At 42.0% G+C, this 12,113-nt stretch overlaps 1 protein-coding gene across 1 annotated transcript; it reads right to left on the bottom strand.

Annotated features, from left to right (window-relative positions):
* Nucleotides 1-1,496: 1,496 nt before the first annotated feature.
* On the bottom strand, nucleotides 1,497-10,131 carry LOC134345278 (heat shock protein beta-7-like). Its single transcript, XM_063045694.1, has 3 exons — nucleotides 9,858-10,131; nucleotides 5,511-5,656; nucleotides 1,497-4,582 (listed from the first exon to the last, which is right to left on the bottom strand). The coding sequence occupies exons 1-3, from the start codon at nucleotides 10,048-10,050 to the stop codon at nucleotides 4,397-4,399; spliced, it is 525 nt and encodes a 174-aa protein (XP_062901764.1). The 5' UTR covers nucleotides 10,051-10,131; the 3' UTR covers nucleotides 1,497-4,396.
* Nucleotides 10,132-12,113: the final 1,982 nt, after the last annotated feature.

Raw genomic sequence — 12,113 nt, 5'->3', positions numbered from 1 at the left:
TCAGATGCCATGCAGTTCCCGTACCTGCCGGTGATGCAGCTGATTAGGACACTCTCGATGGTGCTCCTGTAAAAATTGGTTAAAATGGGAAGTGGGGGGAGCCTCATTCAGCTCAATCTTCTCAGGAAGTGGAGATGCTGCTGTGCTTTCTTGACCAAAGAACTGGGGCTGAGGGATCAGATGAGATCGTTGTTTCTGTGCACTCCCAGAAACTTGGTGCTTCTAACTTTCTGCTGAGAGGAGCCAAGTATGTACAGTGAGCAGTGGTCGGCCTGCACCTTCTGAAAGTCCACAATCATATCTTTGGTCTTTTGGCATTGAGACTCAAGTCGCCGTGCTCACTCCGCCTCAGCAGCTGCTCTACCCTCCCCCGGTACGCCGGCTCGTCATCGTCGTTGACGAGGCCAGCCATTGTTGTGTCGTCAGATTGGGTTTGAACGGGACCTAGCTGTGCAGTCCTGCATCAGCAGTGGGCAGAACACACAGCCCTGGGGAGTGCCGGAACTCAGTGTGATGGAGCTAGAGATGTTTCTGCCAACACGGCCCTTCTACCAAAAAATCCAAGATCCAGTTACAGAGACAGGCATTGAGACTCAATGAGAACAGTTTACTCACCAGCTTCAGAGAGATAACCATATTAAATGCCGAGATGAAGTCATTAAACAGCATCCTGGCGTATGAGGCACCATTTTCCAGGTAGGACAGGACAGAGTGGAGTGCAGAAACTCTGGTATCATCAGTGAACCAATTGGAGTGATATGAGAACTAGAAAGGATTCAGTGTAGCAGGCAGATGGTATTTAATGCAATCCATAAACAGCCACTCAAAGTACTTCACTGTTGTTGAGGTCAGTGCCATTGGACAGTAGTCACTGAGGCAGGTTACTGTCATCCTTTTGGGCACCAGAACGATGGTGGCCACCTTGAGGTCTGAGGGGACAGTGTACTGTTCCAGAGAGATGTTAAAGATCTCTGTTAGAACCTAAGTGAATTGGCCTGCACAGTCCCTCAGCACTTGACCAAGTACATTATCAGGCTCTGCAGCTTTACATGGGTTGACCCTGGCTAGGGTCTTTCTAACATCAGCTGTGTCCAGACAGAGTGCCTGCTCCTCGCCAGCCAAGTCATATAGTATGGGAAAGAGTCATTCAGCCATCAAACCCCACCAAAAGTAATCCTGTTTTCCTTCCACACCTTCATCAACTCCAACCCCTGCTTCTCTCTGGCCACTGATCTTGCCAACCACCTTCTGAAGGAGCACTTTCTGTAGGCAATTAGCCTCCCAACTGATATGCCTTTGGCTTGTGAGAGCAGACTGAGGGGGAAACACTCACATTTCCGGGGGGAGCATGCAAAATCAGCACAGACACGATCCAAAGTCAGAACAGAAGCTGTGTGACAGCACCAGTGCTGGCTGCTGTGCACCAGCCCTCTCCACCCCCACCCACCAAATATTCATTTTCCTCTGCACACAGCAAGCAGAGATATCCTCAGCTTTGATGGTAATTTGAACAAGTGATCTTTGGTAGTGAGGAATGTCATTGGATCCAAGGCGGTACACTGGCACAGAATGTACTATTTTGCTGTTAATTACTGAGCTGCTGAGATCTGGGACTTTTAAAGAAGTGGTATTAATAAAACGATTTTTCTCATGTAGTTCTTATCCCTTGTGATTGACTCAAAGTAATTTGCAAACCAAGGAGTTTGATGGACAACTAAGTAGCTGGGATCTGGAAATGAAACAGTAAAGGTCGGCCATTGGGTCACAGGATGTAATTGGGTTGAGGGTAGGATGAGGTGGCCAATGATCAGCATGAGGGCAAGGAGAGGGTAAAAGTTGGAGTCTGAGAGATCTATCAGCAGCGTTGTGGATTCAGGAACTCATTATAGGAAGATCATAGACCTGGAAGAAAGGATGGTCAAGTACTGGGAGATCAAGCCTCTGGGTGATTAGAGGACTTTGAGCCTCATTGCAGGGAGCTTGAAAATTAACCTGGTCAAGGTGGAGGTCAGTCATGGGGGCACCATCATGGGATGGGCTGTCTGTGCTAGAAAGTATATTCTGCTTCTTACTTCAGTAGTTTCCCGGTTCAACTCAGAGCTGTGGAAATGTTCTGAGAGGAACCAGAGATTGCCACATCCTGGACAACTTTTACTAGTTTTCCCGGCAAGATTGGTAAAGAAATAGCAGAAGGGGGAAGGAGCCACAGCAATTTACTATGATTTATTGTGCAAGTCATCAGCAATTAGAGAGCGTTGCATCCTACCCTGATGTATTTTGAGGTTTAACTGGTTCTCTGGATATTTTCATGTTTACATGATTATTTTTCTGAAAGCATCTAGGAAGTCAGGAGCTGTCCTTCTCCTTGTTGCTTGAATACAGAAGCGACTGTAGGAAATGCAAACATGAAGAATTCTGCAGATGCTGGAAATTCAAGCAACACACATCAAAGTTGCTGGTGAAAGCAGCAGGCTAGGCAGCATCTCTAGGAAGAGGTACAGTTGACATTTTGGGCTGAGACCCTTCGTCAGGACTAACTGAAGGAAGAGCTAGTAAGAGATTTGAAAGTGGGAGGGGGAGGTGGAGATCCAAAATGATATAAGACAGGAGGGGGAGGGATGGAGCAAAGAGCTGGGCAGGTGATTGGCAAAAGGGATACGAGGGGATTATGGGACAGGAGGCCCAGGGAGAAAGAAAAGGGGGAGTGGGGGGAAACCCAGAGGATGGGCAAGGAGTATAGTGAGAGGGACAGAGGGAGAAAAAGGAGAGAGAGAGAAAGAATGTGTGTATATAAATAAATAACAGGTGGGGTACGAGGGGGAGATGGGACATTAGTGGAAGTTTGAGAAGTCAACGATCATGCCATCAGGTTGGAGGCTACCCAAACGGAATATAAGGTGTTGTTCTTCCAACCTGAGTGTGGCTTCATCTTTACAGTAGAGGAGGCCGTGGATAGACATATCAGAATGGGAATGGGACGTGGAATTAAAATGTGTGGCCACTGGGAGATCCTACTTTCTCTGGCGGACAGAGCGTAGGTGTTCAGCGAAGCGATCTCCCAGTCTGTGTCGGGTCTCGCCAATATATAGAAGGCCACATCGGGAGCACCGGACACAGTATATCACCCCAGCCGGCTCACAGGTGAAGTGTCGCCTCACCTGGAAGGACTGTCTGGGGCCCTGAATGGTGGTGAGGGAGGAAGTGTAAGGGCATGTGTAGCACTTGTTTGGCTTACAAGGATAAGTGCCAGGAGGGAGATCAGTGGAGATGGATGGGGGCGACGAATGGACAAGGGAGTCGCGTAGGGAGCGATCCCTGCAGAAAGCAGAGAGTCGGGGGAGGGAAAGATGTGCTTAGTGGTGGGATCCCATTGGGCGTGGCGGAAGTTACGGAGAATTATATGTTGGACCTGGAGGCTGGTGGGGTGGTAGGGAACCCTATTCCTACTGGGGTGGCGGGAGGATGGAGTGAGAGCAGATGTGCGTGAAATGGGGGAGCTGCATTTGAGAGCAGAGTTGATGGTGGAGGAAGGGAAGCCCCTTTCTTTAAAAAAGGAGGACATCTCCCTCGTCCTGGAATGAAAAGCCTCATCCAGAGAGCAGATGCGGCAGAGACAGAGGAATTGCGAGAAGGGGATGGCGGTTTTGCAAGAGACAAGGTGAGAAGAGGAATAGTCCTCTTCTAAGCTGTTACAGTCAGTAGGCTTATAGTGAACATCAGTAGATAAGCTGTCTCCAGAGATAGAGACAGAAAGATCTAGAAAGGGGAGGGAGGTGTCGGAAATGGACCAGGTAAACTTGAGGGCAGGACGAAAGTTGGAGGCAAAGTTAATGAAGTCAACGAGCTCAGCATGCGTGCAGGAAGCAGCACCAATGCAGTCGTCGATGTAGCAAAGGATAAGTGGGGGACAGATACCAGAACAGGTTGTGTCAAGTTAGTTTTGGAATTTCTGAAATTTGTTGAAGTTGGAATTTATTTGTCCTTTAGCTCAAACTGCAATAAAAACAGCAGGAGTTTAGAGCTAAACATATATTGCAGACCAGTACAAGTAGCAGAAAACATAAAATGAAATATTTTATAAGCGCTGTAGTAGCAATAATGTTTAATATTACCTAAGAGTTTGAAATTTAGCCTAGTACTTGTTATGCAGCTTTATATATTTCTGCAAAATGTGAATTTGTACAAATTTGGTTTGATTTAGTAGAAAATTAAATTATTTCTGCATGATATTTTTGAAGTAATTCAGTATTTCCCCCCAAATGTCAAGCAGCCTGTGAATTGTCTACACAATTAGGACCTTTACAATAACTCTAAAGTTAAAAGAAAATGCAAAGGTTGTACAGAAATGTTCATGTATTTTTAGGCAACATTACTGAACCAGTATGAGTTAATACATCTATAACTGAACTTCACTCCGATAAACCGGTTGTGGAGATTCTGCTGGTTTCAATCGGCTCCTTCTTACATTGATTGTCAGAATACCAACATCTGTCCGTGAGCAGCTCACAGATAGAGGGTCCATGTCTTCAGGGAGCTGACACTTATGAGTGAAGGTATTTATGACAGTCCCATCTTCAGCCATCTGGAGAAATGAAAGCAAACTCTTCTTAATATTTGAGGTTTATGGTATAGAAATAATTGTTCCAATAGAAGCCTCTTAATTTCACAATCCTAGACCTAAACACTATTACTCCCACCGCAGGTGCTACTTGTCTTGCTCGGAATTTCCAGCATTTTTGTTTTAATTTCATATTTACAACATTGGCATTTTGTGCCTTACATTTCTCAATAGTGTGCATTCGATTCCCTCCATTTTTAAACCTATAGAGCAAAATGTTATTTAAGGTACCTGAATTAGAATGTGAAAATAATGCTAAACCAAATAGATTTTAAAACATCATTTGTTAAACATCATTGATCTGTAAAGACTAATTCTGCGATATATTTGTAGTAAAAGAACATTTTAATTTACAGAGTTGTGTGCTGAAAGCACAATAATGCTCCAAATTTCACTTGCAACAAATGAGATTTTCATTAAGTCTAATTGCAATGCATTACAGCAGCCTTGAGACAGTAAAAGGTTATATTTGAATAAAGGAAACTGAAGACTAATTAACTAACCATCAACTGTATTTCTCTGTACTCATTTTGTTTTACAAAGGACTCCATAATCCTGATCCATAAATTCAGTTCTTGTGTCTGCAGTCTGAAATCCCTTTATTTCAGTCATTGATACGAATGTTCTGCTTCTCCAGTCCTGCCTTTTGAGGGCCATTTTACATATGATACGAGCAGACTGTACTGATACTAATTACATCCTACAGTAATCGGTGGAAGGTGTGTGATACCTCCTCATGTGACAAATGATGACAAGTAATGTGCGGTTATGAAAGAGACTACTTAAACTCAGTTTAAATAAACCACCTATCATCTGGAAATGAACTGTTAATCTTTTAAATATTTGCTTTTGCTATTTTGTACACAGCAAAGTAAGGATGAGTCATTTGGACCTTTTCTGCTTTGATGACTATGTGGTAGTTGTACATGGTGACAACGATCTCTTCCGGATCAAACTGACTGACATCAGCTGTAACTTGGTAAGTATCCCCAATAGTTCTGACATTTCCAAGGCTTCCTGGATGCCCAGATACTGGAGCTAGATAAATAAAACAAAACATAGTGAAAAGCAAAAATGGATTCTTATTTATATTACGCAGGTATATAATTCTGTCTAAGATAGGCTGATTAAAATAACTCAGTATAACATAATGCGGAAAGAGTTGTGCCAGACTGAGGTGTCACTGAGGTTTGATTGGCCAGTCATCGAGCTGCCATTTCCGGTTATTGTATAGAAAACATTGTTCAAATAGAAGTACCATCATTTCACAATCATAGACCTAAAACACTGTTTCTCCCACCTTAGGTGCTACTTGACCTGCACAGTATTTCCAGCACTTCTTCTTTTAATTTCACCTTTCATTTTTGTCTTTCGTTTCTCGTCAGTGTGCAATATGGGGGGAGAGTATTTCCTGAGATATGGGACAAATGAGCAGGAAAATCTACATTAAGTCTTCACCCCAGACGCCAGGGAATAACCAAGACCAGTATCGAGTTCATAGATTGTGGTATGATTGGGCTGTATAAATTTGTCTGTGGGCTCAGGATTTACATATTTCATCAAGTGGACATTCCAGAGTATCTGTGAACAGATATTCTACCACTGGATAGAGTTCTGAAAGAATTCTTAAGTTTTAACTCTCCTTCAGTCTACTTAGCTAGCAAGGCAGTTTCATTGACCAGGAGAGCCTGGTCCTGATTAACTACAAGAATATAACAACAAACAAAATCTTCTGTTGACTTTTTTATAAATAGCAACATAAATAGCAATACTGTATAAGGAACAACAGCACATCATTCTCTGCAAATTCCAACATCTCCAATGAGATCCTGCCATGAAACATGTCTTTCACTACTCCCTCCCCCTCGTTCTCTGCTTTCTGCAGGGATCGCTCTCCATGTGACTGCCTTACCCTTTGATCTCCCTCATGGCACTTATCTCTGCAAGCGAGACAAGTGCTACACCTAACCCTTCACCACCATTATGGCCCCAAGAAGTCCTCCCAGGTGAGGCAACACTTCACCTGCTAGTCTGTCAGGGTCGTCTGCTGCATCAGTACTCCTGGTGTGGCTTCCTCTGCATCAGTGAGACACGACCTAGATTGGGAGACAGCTTCATCAAGAATCTACATTCCGTTCTCCACAACAAGTGGGATTTCCCAATTCTACTTCCCATTGCCATTCCGGCATGACAGTCCATGGTCTCCTCTGCTGCTATAAAGAGGCCACTATCAGGTGGAGAAGCAATAGCTTATATTCCTTCTGGATGGCCTCCAATCTGACGGCATGAACACTGATTTCTCTAACTTCTGGTAATTTCTCCCCCCTCCCCTTCTCTTTTTTCATTCCTCATGCTGGTTCCCCTTTTACCCTTTTTCTTTACACCACCTGCTCAGCATCTCCCTCTGGTACCCCTTGTCCTTCCCTTTCTCACATGGCCTGCTCTCCTCTCCCTTCAGATTTCTTTTTCGTCAACCCTTTACCACCTATCACTTCCCAACTTCTCACTTCATCCCCCTTTCCCCGCCTCACCTGGTTTCACCTATCACCAGCAACCTTTTACTGTATTCCTTCCTCTCCCCCCCGCCTTCTTATTCTGGCTTCTTCCCCTTTTCAGTCCAGTCCTGATGAAGAGTCTCGGCCCAAAACATCGAGTGCTTATTCCTTTCCATAGAAGCTGTCTGACCTGCTGAGTTTCTCCAGAATGTTGTGTGTGTTGCTCTGTATTTCCAGTATCTGCAGAATCTCTTGTGTTTATGTAAAGAACAATCGTTTGCACACTTTCCGCCTCACTAACTGTAGTAATTATATATTGCGATACTCTGGATCAAACTGACTGACATCAACCACGTCTCGATTGGTATCCCAGGTTGTTCTGAGATTCCAAAGCTCCTTCAATGCCCAGCAACTCCCAGATTTTCTATTTCGCTGTCTCCATTGTAGCTCCTCTGCTGATGAGACTTTCCACACCAGTGTCTTTAAGATGTCTTGCTTGTCCATGATTGTCCCTGACAGGACGCCCAGCTGCATCTTTTCCATTTCCACCACTTCCACTCTCACCCCCTCTCCCCAGGGACACATCTTTTTTACAGTCCTAACGAAGGGTCTCTGCCTGAAATGTCAACTGTTTACTCTTTTCCATAGATGCTGCCTGGCCTGCTGAGTTCCTGCAGCATTTTGAGTGTGTTGTCCACAAATAGGGTTCCCACTATCCACCCTTCCAGCTTCCACCTTTGGAGGATCATCTGCTATAATTTCCAATACCTCCTAAGGGATCCCATCAGCAAATGCAAATTACTTTTCTCTTCTTTTCAGCATTTTGACGGAACCATTCTCTCTTCAAACCTCTGGTTCAATGTTCCATCTCTGCCAACCATTCTCCTGTCTGACTGCTGAGTAATTCCAGTATTGTCTAATGTTTTCCTGATTTCCAACATGACAGTATTCCGTTCCAGCAACATCTGTGTTTAACTTAGGATGGCATGGGAGTGTAGTGACTAGCACCATGCTTTGCAGTACCAGCAACTCAGGTTCACTTCCCGCTGCTGCCTGTCAGGAGTTTGTACATTCACCTCCTGACCACGGGTTCTCCGGTTTTCTCCCACAGGCCAAAGACATACTGGTCTGTAGGTTACTTGGCCATTGGAAATTGTCCCGTGATTAGGCCAGGACGACAAAGGGGTTTAATGGGCGGCATGGCTTGAAGGGCCAGAAGGGCCTATTCCATGCTGTATCTCAATCAATCGATAGAGAAACCAGCATCAAAAGTTGATCAAACGTTTTAATTTGGAAATATTTTGTTGCTCATAAATTTTGCAGCTACAATTACATTTATAACAGGTCACTAGTGTTAAAGTAAAGATATGTTCTTTGAGATTTCTTTTCTTATAGATCTAGTTACCCAATCCTTTTTTTAAAAGTATGGAGAGAGACGCTTTGTACATGGCACAAAAAAAATGTAAAATGTTCTTCAGGTCATGATACACTTAAAATTTAAGCAAAAAGCAAGAACATGTCCCACACCAGGAAAGGAAAGATGGACAGAAAGCAAATTGCAGAGGAAAGAATGTAAAAAACTAAAAACAAAGTAATCGATGAATCGAAGGATGACAAATATTAAAAAATTGGGGAAAATGTGCAAAGCAAAATAAATTTAAAACAGTGATTGAAAGGGTGTTTGGATCAAAAAGCAACAACGCATTGTTCTCGTTAATTTTTTATCATCTTGTTTCATACTTTTCAAAATGGGGGAATTTGGTTATTAGAAATGAAATGTCTTTCAATTGTTTGCATTAATATTCAGGTCAATCATCTAGCCTTTGCCCTTTCACAAAATTGTCCTAAACTCATTGTTATAGCTTCTGTTTACATTTTATGTCAAAGAAGGTTAAGGATTATGTGCAAAATAAACTTCTCTATATTCCGACAGAACTGTGCCGATCTTGAAATAGTGGGTTTACTCCATAGCAAGCAGTTCAATTCTCTCCCATATTGAGATTGCAAATGATGGTCAGTTTTGTACTGCTGTCTTAGATTTGTGTGGAACTGGTTTGAGGTTGCCTGAAATTCCCTTCACTGCTAGAGTGGCAGCCAACAGCAAAGACTCTTCACAAGGATGGAAGATAGTAGAACTGTTGACTTTGATTTTGTTCTGCCTTATTTTAGCTTCTCTTTCATATAATGAGTAAACAGACATGTTGCAATATTAAAGCAAAGGTGTGACTTGTGACCAATTAAGCAATTTTTAATTAATGTATTTGTGGCAATTACCATGAGTAGCCTTTGATATTTTTATTATCACAGCTAGAACAAGTGTTGTGTTGCAGTCCAAACTCCAGCAAAAATCCCACAAATTTCAATGTTAGCTAGCTGTGGCATGATCTGCTTGGGGACCACTGAGTTTGCACATATCTGGAAAATACCAGCATCTGAGTAACAAAAGAAACTCTTGCTACAACATTCTAATTACAACTAGTCAAGAATTATTTTGCAAACTGGTAATTTAAACAATCCTAACCTTTACAATATAGCAAACACTGATAGTTAACTAATACTTCCCCATTAGACATGTATGGTGATAAAGGAGGATTTGATGTTGGATTAGTTTTTAATTAATATATCAACATTAAGAAACAAATTATATTTTGATTTATTTATAGTTCAAAAGCAAAGGCTACATAAGAAAATTCCAATTAACTATGAAGTCAAAGACAAAAGAATTCAGGCATTAAAGACCAAACCTGCGTATCCAAAGGATTCATTCCTAGGCCTTGCAAAATGGCCATTCCCGAAGGAGGATTTTTCCATTTCTTCCTCGAATATGTTCCGTGCTGCATCTATGTATTGATCGAAACAGGGGTCACCCGACGATCGCCGGCTATAGTTGCTATAACACTCGGATCTGAAAGTTGAGGAAGAACTACGGGATGACATTGTATGTGTAGCAAAGCAGGAGAAGAGCGAGTGTGGCTGGTATCTGAGACAATAGCAGCAAACCTCACAGGTTCTGGCTGAAAGCCAAAGTATTTTTAATAATCTGAAAGACCACCTCATCAGCCAATAATAAACGTTCAATTGTTACCATAAATAGGAGCTATCAATAGTTTCCAATACAAATAAGCATAAGGATTCCAAGTACTTGACTGATGATAACAAAAAAGGAATAGTGTTCGTGGAATGTGAGATAGGACGGCTTTCTCTGATATCAGCAAAATTCCATTGGACAGATAGTTCGTGAGGATTTTATAAAGACACTGCAAACATTAAGTTTAGAAAGAAACGATAGTGTAAGAGGAGATTCAATTATACTTCATGTACTTTTTGCAAAACAACAAACTTATTGAGAGTTGTGGACTGCCCGGGTCATTGAAAATAGATGGATATAAATGTTCCTAAGTCCATCTTGAGCACAGAAGTTGAAATCTGTGTTTATAATATAGCCTCATTCATGTGCCTATGGACAGCAAACAGAAGGTGCTTCTGAGAAATCTTGTTGAAGAAATCAAAGTTCAGGAATATTAAACAACAGAATAGCCTTTAAGAATGTCAAACCATACAAAATGAGTTACAACCTCTGGTTAACCATTTAGTTTTGGTTTGGAAAAGGATTCTTGTTCCAAATCTTCACAGGGGAGGAAAACTAAAAGGCAGTGAAGTATTGAGACTTCCAATTCAATTGAAGTATTAGTAGGTGAAGGAAGGGGGCTGGATCACATTGGATTGAACCTACTTCTTGGAATTGCCCCTTTAGACCCTGAGTGCAGACTTATATTATACCTGGGGCTGTCTCAAGTTAGATTGTGAGGTCCAGATGATAACTAAGTGACTGATAGTAAAATGCAAAGTTCCTACCCTGAAAAGCCCCTGACAACCACTGACAGCCAGCAGACCTGGGAATGGAGCAGAGGCTTGCCTTCCATCAAACGCTTCTGATGTTTAATGATTGTTTAAAAAAACTAAAGATGAAAAGTTAATTAAAGTACATTAAAATTTAAAAAAAATAATTAAGCCTTACCTTCCCAATACGTAACAATCTTCTGACGTGCAATGCCCACTGACTGAACGGGATTTTGGATCCTATGGCAGCTCCAACTGGCACAGATGCTGAGAAGACATTCTACAATGTAACATTGATGAATCCCAGCAAGACTGGATCTCCAACTGAGCTTTGTTTGAATGGCCGACCATTGACAGTTCCTATCGGACCTTCGCTTCACAGCCAGCAAGATTTGTCTCCTAGGATACTTCAGGTTTTGCACATGCAGAATTTAGTAGAGGGAAATCGTAGATCGATGTGACCATCCCTCTGAGAGAGAGAAGAGAGACCAGCTGCCACACTTCCCTGTACACTTGATCTCATTAACTTACCTTCACCAACACTGCAAAAATACTTCAGTGACTATTTCCAAAGCTATAGATGCATTTATGCTTCATACAAGAAACTGCATTTCTTAAATTATTGAAGTACTTATTAAATTAACTCTACTGGAAATTATTTGAATTTTCTGCCAGACCCACTGTTGTATTGGCTGTTTTGGAATATTTGTAAGAGGAGGCATATGTGTGAAGAATGAAAGATGACATGTGAAATACCATGTAGGATGTTCAAAGACAGCCAATTGTGATAAGACCGCAAGGTAGTTGGGGATGTTAGGCCAGGGTGGTGTTTGTGAAGTGGAACAGTGCTGTTGTCTAACAGCACTCAGAGGAAGGATCCTGTGATCCAGAATCAAAGAACGGTCTTCATGGATCAGAGCAATAGGTGATAAGGTGTATCAGAATCAGCTTTATTATCACCAGCATGTCTCATGAAATTTGCTAACTTAGCAGCAGCAGTACAATGCAATAAATAATAACATCGAAAGGAAAAAATAAATATATCAATTACAGTAAATATATTGTGTGTATATTATTTATATATTGAATAGATTAAAAATAGTGCAAAAGCAGAAATAATATATAAAAACGTAAGGTAGTGTTCATGGGTCCAATGTCCA

This window comes from Mobula hypostoma, chromosome 4, assembly GCF_963921235.1.
Source record: "Mobula hypostoma chromosome 4, sMobHyp1.1, whole genome shotgun sequence".
NCBI classification, from domain to species: Eukaryota; Metazoa; Chordata; class Chondrichthyes; order Myliobatiformes; family Myliobatidae; genus Mobula; species Mobula hypostoma.
This window is presented reverse-complemented; position numbering and strand designations above follow the sequence as displayed.

Bases quoted from the DNA above. Each gene is read 5' to 3' on its own strand.
- LOC134345278 (XM_063045694.1), bottom strand. From the start codon at position 10,050: ATGTCATCCCGTAGTTCTTCCTCAACTTTCAGATCCGAGTGTTATAGC. The intron at 5,657-9,857 runs GTTTGGTCTTTA...TTATTTATCTAG, and splicing joins TGAATCCTTTGGATACGCAG to CTCCAGTATCTGGGCATCCA. The intron at 4,583-5,510 runs GTCCAAATGACT...TCATTTCTCCAG, and splicing joins TAGTCATCAAAGCAGAAAAG to ATGGCTGAAGATGGGACTGT.